This window comes from Xyrauchen texanus, chromosome 37 (assembly GCF_025860055.1).
Source record: "Xyrauchen texanus isolate HMW12.3.18 chromosome 37, RBS_HiC_50CHRs, whole genome shotgun sequence".
Lineage (NCBI taxonomy): Eukaryota > Metazoa > Chordata > Actinopteri > Cypriniformes > Catostomidae > Xyrauchen > Xyrauchen texanus.
Window position 1 is genome coordinate 28,323,790 of NC_068312.1, and position 26,248 is coordinate 28,350,037.

At 38.3% G+C, this 26,248-nt stretch overlaps 2 protein-coding genes across 2 annotated transcripts in view; both read left to right on the plus strand.

Moving 5' to 3' along the window:
* Positions 1–12,184, plus strand: part of obscna (obscurin, cytoskeletal calmodulin and titin-interacting RhoGEF a) — a 62,628-nt gene extending 50,444 nt beyond the window's left edge. The window contains exons 63-78 of the mRNA XM_052108202.1: positions 65–142; positions 352–524; positions 644–670; positions 812–964; positions 1,094–1,139; positions 1,247–1,324; positions 1,409–3,134; positions 3,243–3,389; positions 3,583–3,705; positions 3,839–4,006; positions 5,707–5,812; positions 6,398–6,637; positions 7,107–7,330; positions 8,275–8,371; positions 8,558–8,707; positions 9,681–12,184. Coding sequence (XP_051964162.1) covers positions 65–142; positions 352–524; positions 644–670; positions 812–964; positions 1,094–1,139; positions 1,247–1,324; positions 1,409–3,134; positions 3,243–3,389; positions 3,583–3,705; positions 3,839–4,006; positions 5,707–5,812; positions 6,398–6,637; positions 7,107–7,330; positions 8,275–8,371; positions 8,558–8,707; positions 9,681–9,858 — 3,714 coding nt within the window. The 3' untranslated portion in view covers positions 9,859–12,184. The remainder of the gene's footprint in view (positions 1–64; positions 143–351; positions 525–643; positions 671–811; positions 965–1,093; positions 1,140–1,246; positions 1,325–1,408; positions 3,135–3,242; positions 3,390–3,582; positions 3,706–3,838; positions 4,007–5,706; positions 5,813–6,397; positions 6,638–7,106; positions 7,331–8,274; positions 8,372–8,557; positions 8,708–9,680) is intronic.
* A 151-nt stretch (positions 12,185–12,335) lies between these two features.
* LOC127631094 (DNA methyltransferase 1-associated protein 1-like) lies at positions 12,336–24,732 on the plus strand. The gene is made up of 11 exons (XM_052109068.1): positions 12,336–12,473; positions 14,398–14,510; positions 14,625–14,716; positions 17,472–17,670; positions 17,835–17,993; positions 18,165–18,332; positions 18,845–19,030; positions 19,632–19,703; positions 20,294–20,366; positions 20,567–20,853; positions 23,889–24,732. Exons 2-11 carry the CDS (start codon positions 14,412–14,414, stop codon positions 23,946–23,948), a joined length of 1,395 nt encoding a protein of 464 aa, XP_051965028.1. The 5' UTR covers positions 12,336–12,473; positions 14,398–14,411; the 3' UTR covers positions 23,949–24,732.
* The last annotated feature ends 1,516 nt before the right edge of the window (positions 24,733–26,248 follow it).

The following is a 26,248-nucleotide window of genomic DNA, read 5'->3' on the forward strand; positions in this document are numbered from 1 at the left end:
AACAGAAGTCAATTATAAAGTTATGAGTATTTGCCGTGTACTTAATTGATACTTATTTTTCTAGGTCCAGTCATATATTCTGCAGATTCTGGAGGGCATTGGATACATACACAGTATGAACATCCTACATTTGGATATCAAAGTAAGTGATTATATTGACTGAGTTAGTCACTTTATGTTGCATTAATTTATTCTTCAAGATATGGCAATAAACTTTACTGAGAGGAGACCTTGGCATTGACATTTCTTTTCTAAAACTGGACCAATTGGCATCTATGGTTATGACATCGTCTGACTCATGGCTCATGGCGGACATTCTGTCTAACTCATTTCTGCACCTTTTCTCTGCAGACAGACAATATTCTAATAGTGTCCCCTGGGAGAGAAGACATCAAAATCTGTGACTTTGGCTTTTGCCAGGAGATTGACAACTCCAGACACCAGTACAGCAAATTTGGGACACCAGAATTTGTTGCTCCAGAGATTGTCCACCAAGAGCCTGTGACTGTTGCCACTGATATCTGGTGAACAAACTTTTTTGTGGTTGATACAAAATATAACTACATCTGCAAATTGGTATTATAGTATTGCATTATTTTTTAATTCTGTCTTCATATAGTGAATATGTTAATGTTTATTCCAGGTCTCTTGGTGTTGTTACTTACTTATGGTGAGTGCATTAAAAAAACTGCAAAAATAGATATTTTACTTTAAGAATGCTTCAGTCCTATGTGGGATTAAGTGCTATTTTCCAGTAGGAAAATAATTAAACCTTTTTTGTCTCCTATGATTATTTGCTATTACCTGGCAGCTTAACGTGCCACTGCCCTTTCTTTGGGGATAATGACCGTGCCACACTGATGAAGGTAGCTGAGGGGGTGATGTACTGGGACACGCCTGAAATCACAAGCAGAAGTGTGGAGGCTCAGGACTTCCTACATAGGGTTCTGCAGCCAGACCCAGAGTAAGTTTGCTTTTATGGGTGGATTTTTTTTTTGATTTTTTGTCTGAGCAGCATTTGGTTTTTAAAAGTATGAAGGACAAACAGAAATGTTTATGAGCAAATCAATTTGTTTCACTTTACCTTTTCCAGAAAGAGACCATCTGCTTCTGAATGTTTGAGTCATGAGTGGTTTCAGGTAGGGGGTGGTTTGTATTGTTTTCAGTAGACAAACATAATATCAGCTGTGCACAAAAAAAGAAGCATTAAATTATCCTTAATCAGAAGTTTAATCACTGCTTTTAGGGTCATTATGAAGATGAAGAGCCAGAGGACATTAGTACCAAAAATTTGAAATCGTTTATTTCAAGAAGGAAGTGGCAGGTAAAATTTTGAATGATATCCAGGAAAACTAGACATTGGATTCTTCTTTAATGTTTTCGTACACATTTTTGTGTTCTCCCCCAGCGTTCTTTGACATGTCTTGGCTCTGTGCTTACTCTGAGACCAATCCCAGTGCTGTTGGAGGCTCCTCTGCGCGAGGTTTCGATTACAGCCACAAGGGAAACCCAGGAGCCCAGCAGCACCTCATTAAGTAGTGGGTCCTCTTCAGAGTATGATGAGGCAGATGCATGGGACTTCTTCCAGCAGGTCAGCCAGGAGGATGAAGATGATTTGGAGGAAGAGGATGATTATGACCCATACGCTCTTGTGTCAAAGAGGCCTATGGCTCTAAAACAGGAGGAAGACGTGCTTATTGGTGAGGGTAGAGATGAAAGAGGCCCACTCATCATTCCATCAAGAGGGACAGAAGTTTTCACACCCGTGCCTCTCAGTTTGGAGCAAAGGGACAGTAGCTTCTCAGAGGGAGATGAGGGATTGACTGGTGGGTCTCTGATACCTCGCCGTAGCCTTATCAAGAGCACCTTTTACTGCAGCCCTGAGCAGCTCTCGCCCATCTCTGCTCGTCACATGCTGCGTCAGGATAAAATCCAAGTGAAAAAGCAGGAGCGTGGCCGTAAGCCCCTCCGTTCCAGCCTCTCAGGCAGACTGAATGAGCCTCTCATAGAGTATGTGGAAGATTCCCCAGACTTGGAGGCTAATCGCAGCCAGAGAAGAGGATCAGTGCACTCATCTATGCTGAAGTCAAGCTCATTTGATACTGAAGTGAGTGTTGCCCATCCAAACATACACGCCCAGAGAAGAAGCAGGTCATTAGATGTGTACACACAACATTCTGCAGCTTCAACTGAGCAAAGGGCACAGGGAGATGAACATAATGTCGAATTTAGCCAAAAATCAGATGTCTCTGACAAAGAAGAGGACAACATTCAAGAGGTCCAAGTGAGAAGGCAACTTTGCCGTCGCTCGCCTGTTTCTGCAAGGAAGGGCCCCTTTGTTATAGCAAAGGTGAGAGCACAGGTCCACGAGCCAAAAGAAGTACATCAGCCAGTGTCCAGAGGCTCATTTGTGGATAACAGCCAATTGCAGACCTTTGAAAAAAAAGCAGAACATTTAGTTGAGGAGGAGAGCATGGCTGGCTCAAAGCTCTCACTAGCAGAGTCATACTCGCTTGACCACGGCTCAGAGCCCTCTAGCAGAGTAGGCTCAAATGAAGAACTCTCTCTCAGTCAACAGTCTGCCTCTCAAAGATACCTTGGGGAAACCTTTATTGCTGGATCCTCTGGAAAGACCTCTTCATGCTCACTACTACAGGACTCAGAGGAAGAGGAAATGGAGAGAGTTCTGAGATCTCTTCGGCAAGACCTCCCTCAAGCCCCACCAAGACACCGCACCCACAGTTTAAGCTCTGGAACAAATGAGATTGGCACCAACAAGGGTAATGCCCCTCTGAGAAGAAGCTCTTCAGCGGTTCCTGTCCGGGCTACAGTAGCACATGTAAAGAGCAAAGAGGTTCTTCAGAGACATGCCTCTGCCCCAGCTCTACAAGATAAAACCCCTAGTGGGAAAACATCTAAGGCTGGATTCATGAAGATTTTCCGCAAGCACTCATGGTCTAGCCATTCTTCTCCTCAGCTAGAGGGCTCAGACAAGAAACAAGCAGAGGGAGTATCCTCGCAGCCCAGGACGCCTCTTCTAAACCTAAGGAAGAAGATGAGGGCTTCAGCCTCAAGTATTACAAAACTGTTCAACCGACAATCCAGCAAGGAGTCAACAGAAAAGAAGAAAGGAGGTAGGCAACCGTTTGTCATACAAAGCTATGATTTACCATACTTAAAAAAATACCAAATTAACTGTTACTCCAGTGTTCAACAATTAAGTCTTAACCTCTTTTTAACAGGATCAATTGTGAAGAGCACCTCCCATTTCATGCCAGACAAAATGACATCCATCTCTGCCATAAAACCAGCTGCCACCTCACCTGGAAGTCCTCAGAAGAAGTCCAGACTGTTCTCTCTAAAAGTGCCAATGTTTAAGAAATCCAAAGGTATAGAAATATTTGTTGAGCTGATTTGATTATAATTGCTCATTCTCCTAGTCGCAAGATTGAACAATATGTTTCTGTTATCATTAATTCTAATACACAAAAGTAAATTAAATACAGCATTAATCTTACCCTCCCCTAATATTTGAATATTGTATATATTGCAAGTATGTATTGTTTTCTGGCATTCTATCAGAAGGTCCAGTCAAACCATCAAGGCCAGATGTCATTCAGCTTGCAGGGGGTGGAGCACTTGTGTTCTGGAAACCAGTGGTCTCCAATGAGCCAATTACATATTGTATTCAGTATAGTGTAAATGGTAAGAATCCATAATGACTAAACCCTAGACACATCTAAAAATTAATATTATTTGACTTCATGAGCATTTTTGTTTTAGCATGTTCTTTTTTTCCCATGGTGCTCCATAAAGTATGTATCATGTTTTCTATCAGGTGGAGAGTGGAGAATATTGTCTGAGAATACTACAGACAGCTGTTATACAGCTAATGCTCTCCCAAGAGGTCCAGGATATATGTTCAGAGTGTCCTATTTCACCAAGACAGGGTTGGCACCTTTCAGCGACCCATCACCACCTGCCTTCATGGCGACTCCTTATGAAGGTACAGAGATGCTCATTTAGCAGAAGCCTTTTATCCAAGGCAATTTACAGTACACCAATTGCAGGAACAGTGACCCAAAGGCAGAATTTAGTAACAATGCAGTTCCTGGGTCACTCTTACTTAGCATAGAACTATCTCAGACTGATCTCACATTGAAATCTGAAAGAGTAGGTTGACTTCTCTTTAGCTAAAATTTGTTTGTGCTTACCGAAATTTGAAAAACTGCCCCCAGTGGCCAAAATGGCAAGGGTTGTTGGGTGTATGGGCACGTGTGAGCTCCTGTTGATTTTCTGGGTGTAATGTTCAGGGTTGGGAGGGTTACATTTGAAATGTATTCCACTACAGATTACAGAATACATGCTGTAAAATTAAATTTATAATGTATACCATTAGATTACTCAAGCTCAGTGATATATTATAAATACTTTGGATTACATCTTCAGCAGTGGTAGATTTTTTCACTTGCTTTGACTATAAAAACTCTGCCAGTACAGTAAGACAAAATACACGTTACATGTTAAAAATACATTCTCTGAAAAACCTAAATATCTTATGCAGTGTTTTTTCTAAAACAAGATAAATCAAATTGTTTTATTAAATCAAATAAATCTTTTTTTTTAAGGATTTTTAGATATTTTTACAGGAAAACAATACTAAAATTATTATCAAGAATATGATTTTTGCCCTAATATCAAAGGTCTTACTAGAAAAAAGAAATTATGATCCAACGTGAATTTTCTTGATAAAAAAAAAATATGATTGTGTCTGGTAACATGTGCATGTAAAATGTCTAGAAATAGCATTTTAGCTTAGCGTAAAGCTAACAATTTATGCAAGGTTTATTTCTATTTCTTCTGCTCCAAACTTACTTCAAACTTACTTCAAACGTACTTCAAACATACTTCAAACATACTTCTCTGTCTGCTCATATGAATGTAACTCTTCATAAGAAACTGTTTCACTGCTGTTCAAATGCACTTTGGATCGCATCTTTTATATGTATAAATGTTTTCCATCTGAAAGGACTAAATATTACATGAAACAAATGACAATAAAATGCAATGTAATCTCTTCAGTAATCAAAATACTTTTTGAATGTAACTGTATTCTAATTACAAATGATTTAAAATGTAACTGTAGTGGTTACTTATATTTTGTATTTTAAATACATAATTCCGTTACATGCATTTCGTCACTCCCCAACCCTGGTAATGTGAACAGAGGGGTGCCAAATGTGAGTTGTGAAGCAAATTGTTGAAGAGGAATGCATAATTTATAAACAGTACCCTAAACCTAAATCTAACTTTTATCGTGATTGTCATTGATCATGCAAATGCAAGTACTTCCTTGTTTCAACGCTGCTGACGCAATGCACCACAAGGGAAGATAATCAACCTGAAGCCAATGTATAATCGTCTAATAGGAGATGCCTATCCTAGGGTACTGGAACTCTCTAAAACAACATGCCAACTTCCTGTATGATAATGTTGACCATCTTCCTTAAAAATAGGGCACTTCATTAAAACCGAAAATCCTTACGATATGGTAATTTTTAGGGTTCACTTAAAAACAAAGTCAAAGCCTCAGTCAGTCTGAGACAAAAACAACTCCATAAAGTTAATCTTCTTGACATGATTGTACTTTGTAAAAGCTAAAACCTAAAGTCGTTCCTCATGTTTTATTTGTTTTTGTTTTTGCAGACTTTCATGTTCCTCTCATTCAGATGGAGTCCACTGGTTCAAAGATCACTGTAGCTGGAGGTCTTGGCACTGAGAAGACTTATAGCTTTCTGTCCGAAATCAACAGGTTCTCTACTGTGTATTTATTCACGTTTATGTAAATTCAGTCTAATGGAATTTTAATTCTGCAAAAACTAAATTCACTCAGGTAACAATACGGCTTACCTTGCATGAATCCAGACAAACATTTCAATAGCTAGTTCACCAATCTCAAATGTATTAGTATGATAATAAAAGTAGAGGCTGGGGCCCACTAGAGGGGTCTCAGCAAACTTTCAAGGGGGCCTGAGCACAGTCTGTGCAGACTGCCCACACGCGGCTCAGATTTTCTCAGTATGCGGACAGTCCTTGTCTGTGCGCATCATCGGCACATGCGCCTTCCATTGACTGCACTGTACTAAAACAGTATCACAAAGCAGTCATATTGTGCATACGTCGTATTTGCTTGCAGTCAAAAGAATATACTTTGAAAGGCAACGCGGTTGACTTGGTGTGATCTGATCCGGAACATGAGAAAACAAAAAATACATTGGTCTTTTGGGGGGTTAGGGGGCCTACAAATTTCATCTTGTTCTAAAGCCAAATGAAAACTGTATGAGGAACAGACAAATAATAAACAGTACAATAATCACAATTGTCTCTGTGTTGACAGAGGCCGTTTCAGTGTGGTAACCCAGTGTGAGGATAGCCGCAGCTCTCAGATGTTCGCAGCTAAGATGACCCCTTACAGGCCAGAGCAGAGGCAACTGGTTTTGAGGGAATATCAACTGCTTCGCCGGCTGAGCCACCCTCGACTTGTCCAGCTGCAGTCAGCCATTCTCACCCCCACCTGCCTGGTGCTTATAGAGGAACTGTGCGCAGGACGAGAGCTTCTCTATAACCTTGCAGATAGGTAAGTATCAAATAGAGGACTGTTTAAAGGGTTAGTTCAACCAAAAATGAAAATTCTGTCATCATTAACTCTCTTTTGTGTTGCTCCAAATCTGGGTGACTTTCAATCTTTCGTGAAACACAAAAGATGTTACATAAGCAAAGTATTAGCTTCAATCACCATTCATTTTCAAAAAAAATATGCAATGAAAGTGAATGGTGACTTAGGCTAACAATCTGCCTAATATATCCTTCTGTGTTCTGTGGAAGAAAAAGTAATTTGGTATTGAAAAAACAGGAGGGCGAGTAAAGGGTGACGGAATTAACATTTTTAGGTGAACTTCCCTTTGGTATTACTTCGGTATAAATATGTGTGAATTTACATTAAATATTCTGTAGCATTTGTGGATATGGTAAAGTTTTAGAAACTGTATGGATAAAAGTTGATATGGGAAAAATGACTATATTCCTTTACTCTTGGCGGCATATAGGGATCTCTATGCTGAAAATCACGTTACTGACCTGCTAGAGCAGATTCTGAGTGCTGTGGATTACCTACATAGCCGACACATCATACACCTGGACCTAAAGTCAGACAACATGCTGGTGACAGGCCGAAATGTAGTAAAGATTGTGGATTTGGGCTCCGCTCAGCCCTTCACTCTGGGACAGGCTCTGAACATTGAACACATCAAAGAAATATCAGATAACAAAGGTAAATTAGAGCTAGGATATAGGAATTGTTGATATTCTTGTTTTAGATGTCCTTTATGTTTGAGACTCTGGGCCGTTTCTGAGCATATGGGGGCCCTAGGGGATATCCTGCTTGGAGGCCCCCAAATATAGCACCTTCAACGTACAACCAATAGAACAGCTGGCTCAACAGAATTTCTGCTAATCTGCAAGTGAGATTTAGCACATTCAGGTATCATCAAGTTACTGATCTCAAAATATACTATAGCACAAGGTCCAAGTGTTTAAACTAGAGCTTCACAACATGGAAATTAGCCAAAACTTAAGACTATATTCATCATTCTTTAGTAAAATAGTTAAATAGCAATTAAATAGCAGTTGCATCTCCATGTTTGTTTAGCATGTGAATCAGTTTTGAATCTCTGTTCTTTGCTGTTCCATTAACTTTACAGCTTAATTCATTAAAATCTAAACACAGTAGTAATTACAAGTAATTAAACCCATTGCTCAAAGAAGCTTTAAATATCATAGAGTATGACTAAGTAATTATTTCAATTTAATGCATGACAACTAACAAAAACTATCAAGCCAGGTAGTTGGCCAACATTTACTTCTTACCAGTGGTCTGGCTGCGTTTCTCCTCCTCTTCCTTTTTCTTTTTTCGCTCCCAACTTTTAGATGTGCTTAGATGATGTCAAAAAAAACCCTTTGAGCAAGTGCGTGCCTGACATATTTAGCTACAACGCTATTCTGACAGTTATATTCTTCCTTCCCTCTCGGGGCACAAGGGGGCCCTCTATAACTGTGTAATTGAGCCTCTTAGCTTTTAGTATATTTAAAAATTTAAAATAAATGATCTTGCTTTGTGGGGCCCCCTGGTGGCTCGAGGGACCTAAGCGACCACTTATACCACTTATAGCTAGAAATGGCTCTGGGACTCCTTTCATTGTCTGTTCTGTTTGTTAGTTTATATTGTCCTTCCTAAAGCTCCTGAGATCTTGGAAGGACAAGGAGTTGGACCTGAGACTGATATATGGGCTGTTGGTGTTTTGGCTTTTATCATGTAAGTACTTGATTAATTTAATAATTATAGTAATTATAGATTAACAGTACTTATATGGACATTAACAAATTGTTTATATAAATATTTTAAATAATCTTTAGAAATAAAGAGAAAGCATAGAAGAAATATTTACTTTCTCTTAATCTATCAAAATTTGGATTTCCATGCACTTTATTGCTCCTGTAGGTTAAGCGCAGACAGTCCCTTTCACGCTGATTTAAATTGGGAGAGGGATCGCAACATTAAAAAAGGCAAGATCCAGTTCAGTCGCTGCTACCCAGGCCTCTCGGAGGGAGCCATCAACTTCATGAAGAACACCCTGAGCAACAAAGCCTGGTAAAAACAGATTTACAGTTTAGATGTTTCCTTATTTTCAATAATGTTTATATTCAAATGACATACCCTGTGACTGTAACCATGTGTAGATGATGCTTTAATGGGAAACGGTAATCAAATGAAAATGAATATTAGGTTGATGAAAAAGCATAAAGTTTAATTATACAGAGTGACTATTTGCACTAAGTGTAAATACAGTAGCACCTGCCACACAGCGCAGCTATTTGCACTCCAATAGACTTGTGGAAACACAGAAATTGAAGACGAACTACACCCTAGTGTCGCTGCATTGGCATAATATGCAACTATTTTCCACTCTTAAAATTTCCTTTAATACTATGTATAATAATAAATAAAAATGAATATAAAGGTTGATTTCCTCTCAATGATTTGGCCACGTGAAGGTCGTGGAATTTATAGGTTTGATCCGGATAAAATGAACTATGGTTTTATTATAGTAGTATTGTAATAACCAGGTTTTTGGCAGAAGACTAAGTTTTATTAGTCTTACTATGATTTATTTGTGTTATTATTGCAAACATGTTTCTTTTTGTGGCTATGCCATGGTCATACTATAATTACTGTAGTAAAAACTTACGGGAAGTTGGTGTAGTGTTTCTGTGGGTCTCTAAGTAAACACAGTAAAGGGGCATCACTGCAGCATATGTATTGTTTGTTATTATTTAATTAGGGAAGAAATAGCATCTAACATATTTGCACTTAGTACAAAGAAGATGCTTTTTGTTGCTATTTACAAGTGTAAGTAGAATCTATCAATAGCATATGTTTATATTTGAACTTGTTGCAAATGGCCTCTGCCTTGATTTTATCCTGTATCAAACTTTAGATAAATAGAAAATCATGTAATCTGTCGAATCAAATCTCAAAATTACACTATAATGAATATGTTACACACTGAATGATTTATTATGTAGACATAGGCAGTATTTGATGTGGCTCCATGTTTCATCAGGGCAAGACCAACTGCTACAGAGTGCCTCCAAAACCCCTGGATACAAGGAGAGCGTCCTCCCTCCAAACACCGTGACTCTGTGGTCTGTTTTTCGACAGACAAGCTGCAGGCTTATCTCAGGGAAAGAGAGGTCAAGCGAGACCATGCACGCACAAAAATAAAACTCCCCCTCTCATAATTCAGACAAATCTTAAAAAGAACATATTTGGAGGCTGAAACTTAAGTGTGGAACTATGAAAAGGATTTTTTCTAGTTGTATGCACAGTCAAGTTTATTTTGTAATGTTCTCCCACAATGGGGAAAATTGCAGTGTTTTAGCAATAATAATAATAATTATATTAATACATTTTGTCAGCATTTCTTATAATAAAATCAGACAATGGCTAATGTCTGTTGCTTTGTATTCATTAAAAAATTGACCCATTACCAGACACACTATTTCACAATAAATAGTAGAATATGTGGGTATTTAGCTCTTCAACCATTTCAATCAGATGTGGTTTGGTTATTCTGCTAATCTGATATTACTGAAGAGATACCAGAAATATTCTATGATATTTAATACTGTTCAGTCCTTCATTTATCATATGTATCGCTGATACAGTTGAAGTCAGAAGTTTACATACACCTTAGCCAAATACATTTAAACTCAGTTTTTCACAAGTTCTGAAATTGAATGTTAGAAAACATTGTCTGTTTATTTTTATCTTTATTTCAAGAATGTGAAATGTCAGCATAATAGAAAATGATTTATTTCAGCTTTTATTTATTTATTCATATTTCCAGTGGGTAAGGAGTTTACATACACTTTGTTAGTATTTGGTAGCATTGCCTTTAAATTGTTTAACTTGGGTCAAATGTTTTGGATAGCCTTCCACAAGCTTCTTACAATAAGTTGCTGGAATTTTGGCCCAATCCGCCAGACAGAAATGGTGTAACTGAGTCAGGTTTGTAGGCCTCCTTGCTCGCCCACGTTTTATCAGTTCTGCCCACAAATTTTCTATCGGATTGAGGTCAGAGCATTGTGATGGCCATTCCAATACCTTGACTTTGTGTCCTTAAGCCATTTTGCCACAACTTTGGAGGTATGCTTGGGGTCATTGTCCATTTGGAAGACCCATTTGCGACCAAGCTTTAACTTCCTGGCTGATGTCTTGAAATGTTGCTTCAAAATATCCACATAATTTTCCTTCCTCATGATGCCATCTATTTTGTGAAGTGCACCAGTCCCTCAGCAAAGCACCCCCACAACATGATGCTGCCACCCCCATGCTTCACAGTTGGGAAGGTGTTCTTCGGCTTGCAAGCCTCACCCTTTTCTTTCAAACATAACGATGGTCATTATTGCAAAAAATTAAATTTTTGTTTCATCAGAACATAAGATATTTGTCCCCATGTGCACTTGCAAACTGTAGTCTGGATTTTTTTTATGACGGTTTTGGAGCATTGGCTTCTTTCTTGCCCTGCAGCCTTTCAGGTTATGTCAATATAGGACTCGTTTTACTGTGGATATAGATACTTGTCTAACTGTTTCCTCCAGCATCTTCACAAGGTCCTTTGCTGTTGTTCTGGGACTGATTTGGACTTTTTACACCAAACCATGTTCATTTCTAGGAGACAGAATATGTCTCCTTCCTGAGTGGGTAGTCCCATGGTGTTTATACTTGCGTACTATTGTTTGTACAGATGAATGTGGTACCTTAAGGCGTTTGGAAATTGCTCCCAAGGACCAGACAAGAAAAAATATCTGACGTCTTGGCTGATTTTTTTTGCAAAGAGGCACGGAGTTTGAAGTTTAAAATACATCCGAGGGTACTCCTCCAATTGACTATATCAGAAGCTAATTGGCAAATTTCCTTAAGGCTTGACATCATTTTCTAGAATTTTTGAAGCTGCTTAAAGGCATAGTTTACTTCTGACCCACTGGAATTATAATATAGTCAATTAAAAGTGAAACAATCTGACTATAAACAATTGTTTGAAAAATTACACATGTTATGCACAAAGTAGATGTCCTAAACGACTTGCCAAAACTAAAGTTTGCTAATATGAAATCTGTGGAGTGGTTAAAAAATGAGATTTAATGACTTCAACCTAAGTGTATGTAAACTTTTAACTTAAACTGTATAGTCACTGAGACAATGTAGAACAATAGCTATAGGCCTATCAAGGCAGAATGTAGAAGGTTGTATGCCTGTTTTTGCAGTATACATCTTTCTGTGTTAATGATTATGTGTTTTTCTGTGTTAATAAAATTAATTGGCAATGACTTATCAGGGAGTATTTTTTCCTGTGTGATTTTAAATGCTATTGTTAACTGCCGTATTTTGTTCATAATTATGTTATTCTTCTATATGTTATTTTTCTCCTGATATATCATATTGTGTCAAAAACATAGCATCAATAATTTTGATTGGTTTTGGGAGAATGGGATTGCTTGATATGCATGCGTATTGTCTTCTGCATATTCCCAGAAATGACTTGATCAAATAAAAGGATTTAATGACACTGATAAACCTATCCTGTTGTCGTTTGTTTGATGCTTCCTTCAAAAACAAGAACATGTGAAACATGGCACTCTCAAATATTTTTTGTCTAGTTCTGAACCCTTTGGCCAATAGGCGGCGATCATGTACACTATTGTAACGAGGCGCAGAGAGACCTACCATAGAAGAAAAGAAATACATCCGCCATTGATTCACTACAGTTGTTAGCATTTCAGCTAACATTATTGTAATTTAAAACAAACACGTATTTTTTTTAAGATTTACAGACTGTGTGCATAGTTTTCAGGTAAGAACATATTATACATTCGATACACTTACAGTTTGTAAATATAGTTCTGGAAGGACAATGTCAGCTCTTTGCGATTCCCGCCGGTTAGTTAGCCTGTAAGCTCATTGATTTCGAGCTTGCTGTGTTTGACCATACTAGCGCTGACGCTAACTAATAGTACTACACTACATAGGCGATTCTGTGGTATCTTGGTCCCCTACTGCTGTGCTTTATAACTTTACAATTCCCTTTCCCTCTACCTACTCAAACAATCCCATGATATTTGGTTTAATGATGGGTAAATGAAGGTTAGATAAATCACTAGGCAGCAAGACACATTTCAACAAAGACATTTCGTGACTGTTATCAAAGCAAACGAACCAGATCATTATATTACAGCGATGTGAATAAGTATTTGCTCCCATCCTTATATACACCGAAACAGAAGAAATCTCACACTAAATAGTTTCAAAAATTCAAACAAAATTTAAATAAATGTTAAAGTATTTGCCCCCTTAGTTACTAAATCCCCAAATCTACGAAAATGCGTTCATAGTGGGGTTCAGCAGCACTAGACACACACAGGCCTGAGTACTGCCAATCAAATCAACACCTTAATTGAACTTTTTCAGCAACATGAAGTTTGCTTAAAGGTCTAACCCAGTAGCACGCTATGCCAAGGTCGAAAGATAATTCCAGAAATAAGGAAAAGGGTGATTTAAATACATCAGTCTAGGAAGGGTTACAAAGCTATTTCTAAGGCTCTGAAACTCCATATGAGCGAGAGCCATTATCTCCAAATGGAGATAACTTGGCACATTAGTGAACCTTCCCAGAAGTATCCGACCTGCCAGCGATGACTCATCCAGCAAGTTACAAAAAAGCCAAGGACAACATCCAAGGAACTGCAGACCTCTCTCACATCAATAAAAGTCACTGTTCATTACTCCGTTATCAGAAAGACACTGGCCAAAAACACCATCCATGGAAGACTGGCGAGGCAAAAACAACTGCTAACCCAGAAGAACATTAAGGCTGTCTAAAATTTGGCAAAACCTTTTGGGAGAATGTTCTGTGGACTGATGAGATGAAAGTGGAACTGTTTGAAAGACCCGTTTGAAAGTGTCCTGTTACATCTGGCATAAATCAAACACAGAATTCCACAATAAGAACATCATACCTGTGGTCAAGCATGGTGGTGTGAGTGTGATGTTGTGGGGATGCTTTGCTGCTTCAGGGCCAGGTTGACTTGCAATAATTGAGGGAAACATGAATTCTGCTCTCTACTAGAAAATCCTAAAGGAGAACATCCGGTCATCGTCCGTGAGTTGAAGCTCAAGCATAACTGGATTATGCATCAAGACAATGATCCAAAGCATAGGAGTAAGTACACCTCTGAATGGCTCAGAAGAAGCTAAATTAAAGTTTTGGAGTGGCCTAGTCAAAGCCTGACTTGAACCCGATTGAGATGATGAGGCAGGACGTTAAATGGTCAGTTCATGCTCGAAAACCCTCCAGTGTGGCTGAACCAAAGCAGTTCTGCAAAGAGGAGTGGGCTACATTTCATCACAGCATTATGAAAGACTGATTTCCAGTTATCAGAAGCATTTGGTTGCAGTTGTTGCTGCTAAAGGTGGCACAACCAGCTATTAAGTTAAAGGGAGCGTTTTTCACATGGGTGATATAGGTGTTGGATATATTTTTTTTGCTTCAACAAAAAAAAAAAAAATATAGATATATTTGAAAACTATATTTTGTGTTTACTCAGGTTGCCTTTGTTTTATGTTATATCTCCTTTGAAGACCTAAAACAATTTAGAATGAGAAATACACAAAAATAGAGGAAATCAGGAAGGGAGCAAATGCTTTTTCACATCACCATATATGCCATCCCTCCCTGTAGTTTGTGATAATTTCTTTGGTTATCATGTCTTGTCCTTCAGTTTAGGTGCTCACCATGGCGACCGGTGCTGATGTGAGGGATATTTTGGAACTAGCAGGAGGAGACAATGATTCAGGACCCATCAGTAAGAAAGACATCATCAACTCAGACAAGGTATCTAATTTCTGTCGCAGATAAGAACAAACACCTTCAGATACTGCATGTTTAGATACATAGAATTGTCTTAACATTATATAATTGAAACAATTTTCGTTCTTATTCTTGTAGAAAAAAGCCAAGAAAGTTACAGAGACCTTGACATTCAAGAGACCAGAAGGAATGCACAGAGAAGTTTATGCCTTGCTCTATTCTGACAAAAAGTATGACAGCTTTCATTACTTTTTTTTTTTCTCCAATTACACATCACTGTGAGGTATATTATATATATAACTCAGATGGACAGGTAAATGTCTAAACCTGATGGACATTACTGCTTGTCAGTTGTCCAGCTGCGGGGTCATCGGCTGGGAGCCACCTATCACGGATGTTTCGCCCCATTAATCCCAGAACAATGTCAGTGTTTGAAATAATGTGTGCAATTAAAGCTGCAAGCAGCGATTAACGGGCCCTCGCACCCTGGTGCACGTTGCGGCTGCTGTGCCAGGGGAATGTCACTCCAATGTTTTTTGCAATTTTTAGCACTTAAATGTTGAGTGTATCACAGTGTAAAACATGTTATTTCCTGTTTCCAGTAGGTGGCGCTATGACTATAACTGAATATTGGCATATAGAAGTATTCAGGCCGGGACTCTTATAAAACATGTAAAGTTTGAAGCAGATTGGACATTGTATGTTTGAGTTACCACTTCCTGTTTCATGGCAAAACATCGAACTTTGTCAAATCGTCACGACCACGCCATGCAGTGAAAACACAAAAGCTTCGCAATTTAGCATCGCCAAGGCCTATAGATTAGAATAACCAAATATGAAGTAGATCTGATTAAATCTCTAGGAGGAGTTCGTTACAGTTAAAGAGGCCTGGAAATGGTAAAAACTGAGCAAAAATTTAAGAGAAAAATAAAAATGGCTGACTTCCTGTTGAGTTTAGGGCATTGGTCCAAGAGACTATTTGTTACATATGTTTACTGATATTCATACGTGTAGGTGAAATGTACCGCAAAGCGCACATCGTTGAATGTGTGTAGGTGGTGCTATCAAGCCATTTTGCTACACCTAATTCTGAAACCCATAACAGATGTCAATTTTCATGAGTTTTCGAATATGTTTAGGCCCTCAAAAATGTGATTCATTTGGGAAAAGAATATGGAATAATAATAAATGGAGCAGATACAATAGAGTCCTCACACCTCGGTGCTCGGGTCCTAATTAACAAGTAATAACATTGAGTTTACATTCATCTAATAACAAGCGCTGTATTGGTATTGTCACTTTAAGAGTTTAACGTGCATCTCACAGACTCACACAGGTGTTGCTGTTCATTTATTAACAAGAGTGAAGTCTGAATAAAAAAATGATCCTCTCCAAGCTAGCATATACACTCACCTAAAGGATTATTAGGAACACCTGTTCAATTTCTCATTAATGCAATTATCTAATCAACCAATCACATGGCAGTTGCTTCAATGCATTTAGGGGTGTGGTCCTGGTCAAGACAATCTCCTGAACTCCAAACTGAATGTCAGAATGGGAAAGAAAGGTGATTTAAGCAATTTTGAGCGTGGCATGGTTGTTGGTGCCAGACGGGCCGGTCTGAGTATTTCACAATCTGCTCAGTTACTGGGATTTTCACACACAACCATTTCTAGGGTTTACAAAGAATGGTGTGAAAAGGGAAAAACATCCAGTATGCGGCAGTCCTGTGGGCTGAAAATGCCTTGTTGATGCTAGAGGTCAGAGGAGAATGGGCCGACTGATTCAAGCTGATAGAAGAGCAACTTTGCCTGAAATAACCACTCGTTACAACCGAGGTATGCAGCAAAGCATTTGTGAAGCCACAACACGCACAACCTTGAGGCAGGATGGGCTACAACAGCAGAAGACCCCACCGGGTACCACTCATCTCCACTACAAATAGGAAAAAGAGGCTACAATTTGCAAGAGCTCACCAAATTTGGACAGTTGAAGACTAGAAAAATGTTGCCTGGTCTGATGAGTCTCGATTTCTGTTGAGACATTCAGATGGTAGAGTCAGAATTTGGCGTAAACAGAATGAGAACATGGATCCATCATGCCTTGTTACCACTGTGTAGGCTGGTGGTGGTGGTGTAATGATGTGGGGGATGTTTTCTTGGCACACTTTAGGCCCCTTAGTGCCAATTGGGCATCGTTTAAATGCCACGGCCTACCTGAGCATTGTTTCTGACCATGTCCATCCCTTTATGGCCACCATGTACCCATCCTCTGATGGCTACTTCCAGCAGGATAATGCACCATGTCACAAAGCTCAAATCATTTCAAATTGGTTTCTTGAACATGACAATGAGTTCACTGTACTAAAATGGCCCCCACAGTCACCAGATCTCAACCCAATAGAGCATCTTTGGGATGTGGTGGAACGGGAGCTTTGTGCCCTGGATGTGCATCCCACAAATCTCCATCAACTGCAAGATGCTATCCTATCAATATGGGTCAACATTTCTAAAGAATGCTTTCAGCACCTTGTTGAATCAATGCCACATAGAATTAAGGCAGTTCTGAAGGCGAAAGGGGGTCAAACACAGTATTAGTATGGTGTTCCTAATAATCCTTTAGGTGAGTGTACTTTATGCTTTGTTTTAATGCTTATGCTCTACATTTCTTTAATTGTATTATTTTTGTACTATTTAAATTGTATTGCTATGATTTGCTTTACTCTCCCTGAAATGTTGAATTGTATAGTTTTATACTTCCAACTTTGAAGTATAAAGCTTCGAGCTGCATTTTGTGTATGAAAGGTGCTAAACAAATTATTATTTATTTTTATGTGCATTTTGGAGATTTTATTATCATGTTGCCGTTTATGTCCAGCAGTTTATGCAATATCACAAAATGCACATAAAAAAAGTATAGGGATGGAAACCCAGATATTGTTTCACTAAAGGATGACTGCATGTCAAATGGTTTCTCTATTTCCAGTCGAGATGCTCCTCCACTATTGCCTAGTGACACAACACAGGGATATCGGACAGTGAAGGCAAAGCTAGGCTGTAAGAAGGTGCGCCCCTGGAAGTGGATGCCATTTTCTAATCCAGCCAGAAATGATGGAGCCATCTTCCATCACTGGAGACGTGCAGCAGAGGAGGGAAAGGATTATCCATTTGCTCGTTTCAACAAGGTAAGGAAATTGAAAACAATGTTTCAGAGTAAAAGAAAAGAGGGACGACAGTGATTTATCTATGCAAAAGTAAATCCATGATTGTCTGTATTATTTACATTTTTGGAAGATATTTTTGGAGTCCTGTCCTTCCATCTTATTGAAAGTTTCATTCCTGTTCCAAGACTGTTCAGGTGCCTGTGTACTCAGAGCAGGAGTATCAGATGTATCTCCATGATGACGGATGGACGAAAGCTGAAACGGATCATTTATTCGACTTGTGCAAACGTTTTGACCTGCGGTTCATTGTTATTCATGATCGCTATGACCACCAACAATACAGAGTAAATTTCTCTTCATGATTCTGCATTATTTTAGTCAACAATAAAATTAAATCGGCACACTATAAAAATGTAACCTGACTCCTTTTAATCACATATTTGTGAACATTTCTTTCATACTTGCTATATGTATTAGGATGGCTAATCTGATTTCAATTGTAATTTTTTTTGCAGAAACGCTCTGTGGAGGACCTTAAGGAGCGTTATTACAATGTTTGTGGCAAGTTAACAAAGGTTCGAACAGGAACAGGGACAGAGCCCAAGATCTACATATTTGATGCTGGTCACGAGAGACGCAGGAAAGAGCAGCTAGAAAGACTCTTTAACCGTACTCCAGAGCAGGTGAGACCTTACCTAAAAAAATGACATAATATTGATATTTTCCACACCCACATCTATCATAACGCTTCTGAAGATATGGATTAAACCATTGGAGTCGAATGTATTACTTTAATGCTTTATGTGCTTTTAGAACTTCAAAATATATTTACTCACTTGCATTGTATAGACCTACAGAGCTGAGATATTCTTCTAAAAATCTTTGTTTATATTCAGCAGAAGAAAGTCATACACATCTGGGATGGCATGAGGGATGAGTAAAGGATGAGAAAATGACTTTTTTGGGAGAACTATTACTTTAAGTAGTGTCTCAATGCTCTTGGCAAATGCCTACAAAATCATATAGTTATTACCTTAATTTACACAATTCTCTCTTTGTTCAGTTTTTTTTTATATTCAGCCTGCATAACAATTCTTACAGCAGTGATCTATTTAACGACATGCAGGCTACATGTATCGTCAAGTACAATTTCCTTTTCTCATTTAGACCATGGACTTCTTTTTCATTCCTTTAGGTGGCAGAAGAGGAGTACCTGATGCAGGAGCTGAGGAAGATTGAGACACGCAAAAAGGAACGGGAGAAGAAGGCCCAGGACCTGCAGAAGCTCATTACAGCTGCTGACACAACCACAGAGATGCGCAGAGCTGAACGTAAAGCCACCAAGAAGAAGCTGCCACAGAAACGAGAGACAGAAAAAACAGTAATTATTCTCTTTCTACCCTGATTGCATAAACTCGAAATTCAAAGTTTACCCACCTGTGTAAAGGGCTGTTTATACTGGATGTGTTCTTGTGTATGGTCTGTGCTAGTTTTAAAGTGCGTATTTAAAGTTTGTCTGCGTACATGTGTCATGCAGATGTCTTTGACCATTGCTTTGCATCTCACAGTTTTACCAGTATCTCGTGCATGAGCGCTGCAATTAAGACACCATGTCAAGTTAGAAAAAGTTAAACTTAAAAACATGCCTGCTGCTTTCCATTCTGTTGTGCTCTGTATAGCTTCTTTTATTTAACACAAGAACACATCCTGTGTGAACGGCCCCTCAAATCTGTCATACATCAGGACCTCATGGATGACAAAGCATGTTTTATTTCTGCCCTAATGGTGGTTAAAGTATTGATGGAAATGTATTTTTTATTTTTTTTTTCAAAAGCAGTTATCTAAGCACATACATGTCCTTTCTTTTCTGTAGTTTTTTTTGTGTGAATTAGAAAGATATTGTAAAAAAAAACTATAAACTCCATGGTATCTAACATGAAACATTGCAGCAATTCTAATGCTTCTCATCTGTATATTTGCAGGCTGTCCCTGAAACTGCAGGCATCAAATTCCCAGACTTCAAATCTGCTGGTGTTTCACTACGAAGCCAGAGGGTAAGATCAACTTGCACGCTTCAACAAAACTGACCCCTGATCCATTTCTTAATTTATTATCTATGCAGAATATCATGATACATCCCTCCTTGCTGTGGGAGCTTGTGGCATTTAACTTCTCTCTCATTAGCCAGGAGCTGATTGATTCACACAGTCATAGTTAGACTAATCTATCCACAGGAAGGCATTCCTCTTAAAGAGTAATGAAGGCAAGTCGCTCTATGTAAAATGCATTAAGGCCAGTACTGGGGCTAGTGTGTGACTCAGATGTGGCCGGTCATCTGTTAGTCAGACTTGGGTGCATAAACATGTTTTGATCTGCCCTCTCTGAAGTGCATTTCTCTGGTGTTATTAATTAAAGATGACCCAATTTTCATTCCATTGCTCTCACTTTTTTCCACCATGTAGCCATCTGAGATTAAAGGTGTTAATGTTCCAGCTAGAATTCCAACACCTCATGGAATTCAGATTGGCTGATTTGTACCAGAGATCTACTCCGTATTTCAGCCTGGGCACAAGAGCAACACTTAAGATGATCAAAAAGTTAATCTGTAGATTTATCTGATTTAAACTGATTTGTGTGTTTGAAGATGAAGCTACCCAGCTCAGTTGGACAGAAGAAGATAAAAGCAATTGAACAAATCCTGACAGAGCATGGAGTGGGTGAGGAGCATTTAAATTTAAATTGACAGATTATAAGTTTTAAAGGCCTTCTCTCTTCTGACTTCCTACTTCATCGTATTGCTTCTAATGCATCAGGGTTCCTCATCAAGCATCTGAAATGTAATTTTGCAAAAAAATAAGACCATAAGAACAGTTCTTAACCTGCATTTTGTATTTAACCTTCTCCCTTTCAAATGAAGACCATAACCCCATGCCTACAGAGGAGATAGTGCAGATGTTCAATGAACTCCGAAGTGACCTGGTTCTGGTATACGAGCTGAAGCAAGCGTACAGTAACTGTGAGTATGAACAGCAGATGTTGCGACATCGCTATGATGCTCTGTTGAAAGCAGGGGGCGCCGTTACACCACAGAGCGAGAGCAGCGGAGCCCCTGACAGTCAAACCTGGCCCAGCGCTGATGAGATCAAAACTGAAGCCAAGGAACAGATAATTGATGTGGTTGGAGCTCCGCTCACTCCAAATTCGGTGAGTTTTCAGGAAAGTCCCTACAACACCTACCTAAATTAATTTTCATGACTTGGTAATTCGTATGGTATTTTAGAGAAGTTGCAGATTAAAGTATTGTCGTTGTGGTGTAATGTTGATTGCCACAAAACTAATGTCTACATGTCCCTCCTTTTCTTAAAAAAATCAAGGTTACAGTGAGGCATTTAAAAGGGAAGAAAATTGGGAACATTTTTGGAGGGTGTAAAGGCCGAAATGTGAATTTTATAAAAGCATACACAAATTCTGTTAGAACTGGTGGGTTTTGTTGTAGCTGTAAAATTGTCGTTTTTGTGGCAGACTACTATATTACTTGGATTACATTTTTTCAGTCATGGCAACAAATTTGTAAAACTGGATATAACTTTACACAGAAAAGGTTAGTAAGTAAGGGATAATAGGGTCCTTTAAAAGTCTTAGTCATGAATAGAGGTCATCTCTCTCATATGCATCCAGCATTTAGCAGCTGACACTTGAGTTTAGTGTGAACATGCGAAGGGAAGCTCATTTTTACTGAACTTACAATGTACTCCTGTATAAACCTTCATAAACCCGTTAATCAGAAATGCAAATTACATTATTTTGCATCTCTGTTAGCAAGTGATGCGCTAACACTTGCTCCTGCTTCTAATCGACAAAGCTGTCAATGTTACAATTTGCAAGCACGCAAGGTTGGAGCGGCCTTTTGACGCCTTTCAAATCGTTGCGCTTCCTTATTTTACATTACCTTTTGATACAATAATTGTAAAGCACCGCTGCCAATCCTATGATCCACCTTGCGAGCATAACAATCGGCTTTCATAGGAATTAATTGAAAACGCTCTCAGCTTCGCTCACAATGTGCCAGTGGTAACGTAGGGTCAGACTGGATGAAATTGCTAATGCTAGCTGCCTTGCTAACGCTAGCTGCCTTGCTAACAATTAGGTTACGTCAGACACCGGATTGAGTCCATCCGCACCGCAAGACTTCATGACAACGGTTGCGCCCTCTCATCGTCTCTAATGAAGAGCGCGACAGAACAACAGTGATGTGGACAACAGCTCTGATCTTTCTGCGCTGTAATCTTATATTGTCCTCTGGCACCAAACATGCATCATTTCTGCCCTGTCCCGCTCCACACACGTTGCCTCTTTTCACTGCCTGTGTGTAGACATGAAGCACCACATGAGTTAACGTGGTTTCAAAGCACCTTTTAGACCAAAACGTTTTTCCCTTCTAAATGTATCTTTTTATTAATCAGCATGTTACGAGCATTTAACTATAAACAAATCGATTTCTGTTCTAAATTTGTGAAAATTAATTAGATGTCTGGAATGGATAAGGAAATACTAAAATTACTAGTTGGTAGAGTAGTCTCTCACTTTAATGAAAATATACAAATGTTTTTACATTTTCTCTCAGGACACCCCTGAACCCACATTCAGCATCATTCCACAGTCACAAGGGCTTCTATGCCACATACTTGGGTATCTGAATCTAAATAAATATTAAAAATATTGAATTTTAATGTAAAAATATTCCAACAATACTGGACTGCTGTCACTATGCTTCAGAATAAACAGCTGATCTTTTAACATTCATTGTGAATATCATTCAACATGCAAAGTTGTGAGTTGAAATTATCTCATGTCAGCTGTGTTGATGGCTTGAAGCCATGCTGTCAACTAGAGCTCTCAGAATCATTTTTCAACAGCATGATCCATTAAAAGTTTGTGCATGATTTTTGCCACCACTTCCGTGTTTGACATAAGCAGGGACATTGCCAAAGCATTGGTCTATTGCATCACATCTTGCTGGAAAACAAGTGACTAAATAAATTAATTAAGAATACAATATATTGTGACCCGTCTCTTTAAGAGTTATTTGGCCTTAAAAAGTCTTAAATTTCATTCCTTCGACCTACAGAAACTGGATAATGCAGTCAGTCAGTTGTTATCGCAAAACTAACCTTGACAGGGTAACTCCGACATGAAGTGGAGAGGTTGTCAACCTTAAGGGGTATATTTTGCGATAACAACCAGCTGACTTTACATTATCCTGCTTCTTACATGGCTATTAACCAAATAAATAAATAGACATCATAAATAATTTGCATTGATATTATGTGATATGTAAGAAATTCCTGAACAGCTGAAATTCACCTCTGGTTTTTCTTTTGAGTTCTGTTGCTGCTTATTTAGTAAATGATGGCCATCTGACTGCTCATTATGCATCTTATTACAAGACTAATTTGCCAAATAAAAAAACAAATGGACATTAAACAATGATTTGAGTTTGCTTAGTCATTGAGATCGTAATCCGAGAAGCAGAAAAGATGACTCAATACGCAGTGTAGTCTGATGTATCTTAATCCTGGAATGTGCAGTTGTTACTTTGAAATATCAGACCGCTAGATGGCGCCATTGGCCAATCAGAATAGAGTATTCCACATTTTATTACACATAAATAATGTTAAAACGCACACTGTTTACGTCTTGTGGCTATATATTTTTGAAACAGTTGAATGTTTTAATTTTTATGGATTGGCCTCATTCTCTTCCTATGTATATGCCTCACTGTAACCCAGAAAAGAGTTGAAATAATTTTTGTGATAATCAACATGCCAATAATTTCTAATGTGATAATCAACATGCTGCAAATGCTGTTGATTGAGCATAACTTGTATTAAACCTGGAATATACCTTTTTTTTATAAAAATAATCAATAACACCATGTAGCAAATGTGCAGGGCTGGAGAGAGTGCTGGTATAATTTTTTTTACACACTAAATTTAATTAATAACATTAACAAAAATTATAATGAGCAACATTAAATACTGCGTTCAGAAAGTTAGAAAAATCATTACATTTGGATTCTTCTACTGTATGTTCATTTTTACATGAATGTATTTTAATTACTTAAAATGTGTGCTAATAATTTGGTTATAAATGTGAATATAAAACATTCTTTTACAAAATTCCAGTATTGACTGCATCAATACTATAATATGATTTTGTGCATGTTCCCCTTTGCACAGCGCAAACGTAGAGAATCTGCCTCCAGTTCCTCATCTATTAAGAAGGTGAAGAAACCATGATATAAATTACTATTTAAACTCAGTTGGACATTTTGGGAAGAGGAAAGAGAGGTTTCTGGGTCTCTCTTAAGTGATTGCCTGCTTTGGTCATGGTCAAAGGGTGAGGTTGAAGACGTAGGTCATCTATTATTTGCTCTTTTGATGACCAGTGTCTGGCTCTCTCCATTAATATATTCAGCACAATGACTACCCCTCTCGTCCACTCCTCAATCCTGCCTGCTTCTCTCCTTTCTCCATTTTCTGGGCCAAACCTGTGCCATGACACAGACCACCCTTGACATCCTATTCCATTATACCGCCTCCTGTGTCCTACCACGCTGCCCTAAACCCAGATGAACTGTAAATTGGCAGAGAGAGCTAATCGGCACACGACAAGACAGAAGCTAGGAGGGCGGAAAAAGGAATTGTCTGATTGTCTGTCTGAACTAAGCGTATGCTGGACAGATGGTTTGAGCATGTCTGGGTCCTGTTGGGGAATTTATTGAAAGAGTAATTTCTTTTTCCTTGGCTGCTGCTTGAAACGGCAGGCTCTGGAAAAATGCCAACATTTTTGGAGGTGTCCCAGTCTAACCGGCGTCTGTACATCTGCCATTCTGATGTGCTAACTTTCACCTACAATCCTGCGTCACCTCAGAAGAGCCTTAAACCTCAATCTCAAATAAATGCTTTCTTTTCAGGTTTGTATGTCCAGATTTTTGACTGTAAAATGTCTTTGTTAAGAGGTTTAATAAATGTTGTTTTTTTTGTTCTACTTGTTTTTCCCTATTAATCAGTTAAAATAATATACACTGCCATTCAGTCAAGTGACCGCAAACTTTTGAAATGTTTCTCATGATCTTAAAAATATTTTCTGAAAAAAATCTGAAGGTGTATGCTTAAATGTTTGAAATGAGTTTTGTAGACAAAAATATAATAGTAATTATAATTGTAAAAATAATATAATATTAATTTATGTAATTACAAAACTAAAATGTTATTTAAAAACAAAGTTTTTGAAATGAATAACTTGGACCGAATAATAAAGAAAAGCAGCTACTAAGTGCCCAGCATAGATGGGAACTCCTTCAATAATGTTTAAAAGGCATCCCAGGGTGATGCCTCAAGAAGTTGGTTGAGAAAATGCCAAGAGTAAGTTTCTGCAAATGGTGGCTACTTTAAAGATGCTAAAATGTACTTTTTTTTTAAATTATTAGTATTTTATGTCACAACATAATTCCCATTATTCCATCTGGTTTTTTTTTCATAGTTTTGATGACTTCACTATTCTAAAATGTTAAGAAAAAATAACGAAGAATAAGTGACCCCAAACTTTTGAATGGCATTGTACTTGTAGTACTACATAATAATGCTCCAGTTGAGTGTGAAATGTATCTATCTAAAATATATATATATATATAATATACATACACACACACACACACACACACACACACACACACACACACACACACACACACTGGGGGCCAAAGGTTTGGAATAATGTACAGATTTTGCTCTAATGGAAAGAAATTGGTACATTTATTCACCAAAATTGTATTCAACTGATCACAATGTATAGTCAGGACATTAATAATGTGAAAAATTATCATTTGAAAAAAACTTCAAAGAGTTCTCATAAAAAAAATTCATCCATGTGCAGCAGTGACACATTTGCAGATCCTTGGCATTCTAGCTGTCAGATTGTCCAGATACACGGGTGACATTTCACCCCACACTTCCTGTAGCACTTGCCATAGATGTGGCTGTTTTGTCGGGGAGACCTTACAGTCTAGCTGTTCCCACAAATGCTCAGTGGGTTTAAGATCCATAACACACTTTTCCAATTATCTGTTGTCCAATGTCTGTTTCTTTGCCCACTCTAAAAAAATGTTTTAATTTTATTTAGAAAAGTGGCTTGTTCTTTGCAATTCTTCCCATAAGGCCTGCACCCCTGAGTCTTCTCTTTACTGTTGTACATGAATTTGGCGTTGAGTGGGTAGAATTCAATGAAGCTGTCAGCTGAGGACATGTGAGGCATCTATTTCTCAAACTAGAGACTCTGATGTACTTATCCTCTTGTTTAGTTGTACATCTGGCTTTCCACATCTCGCTCTGTCCTTGTTAGAGCCAGTTGTCCTTTGTCTTTGAAGACTGTAGTGTACACCCTTGTATGAAATCTTACATTTCATTTGCCATTTTTGACCTTTAGACATTTATAGTATGAAATATTGCATACTGTGACAACTCAAAAACAAACGCAGACAATGTTAAGCTTCATTTAACAAACCAAATAGCTTTCAGCAGTGATTTGATATAATGGC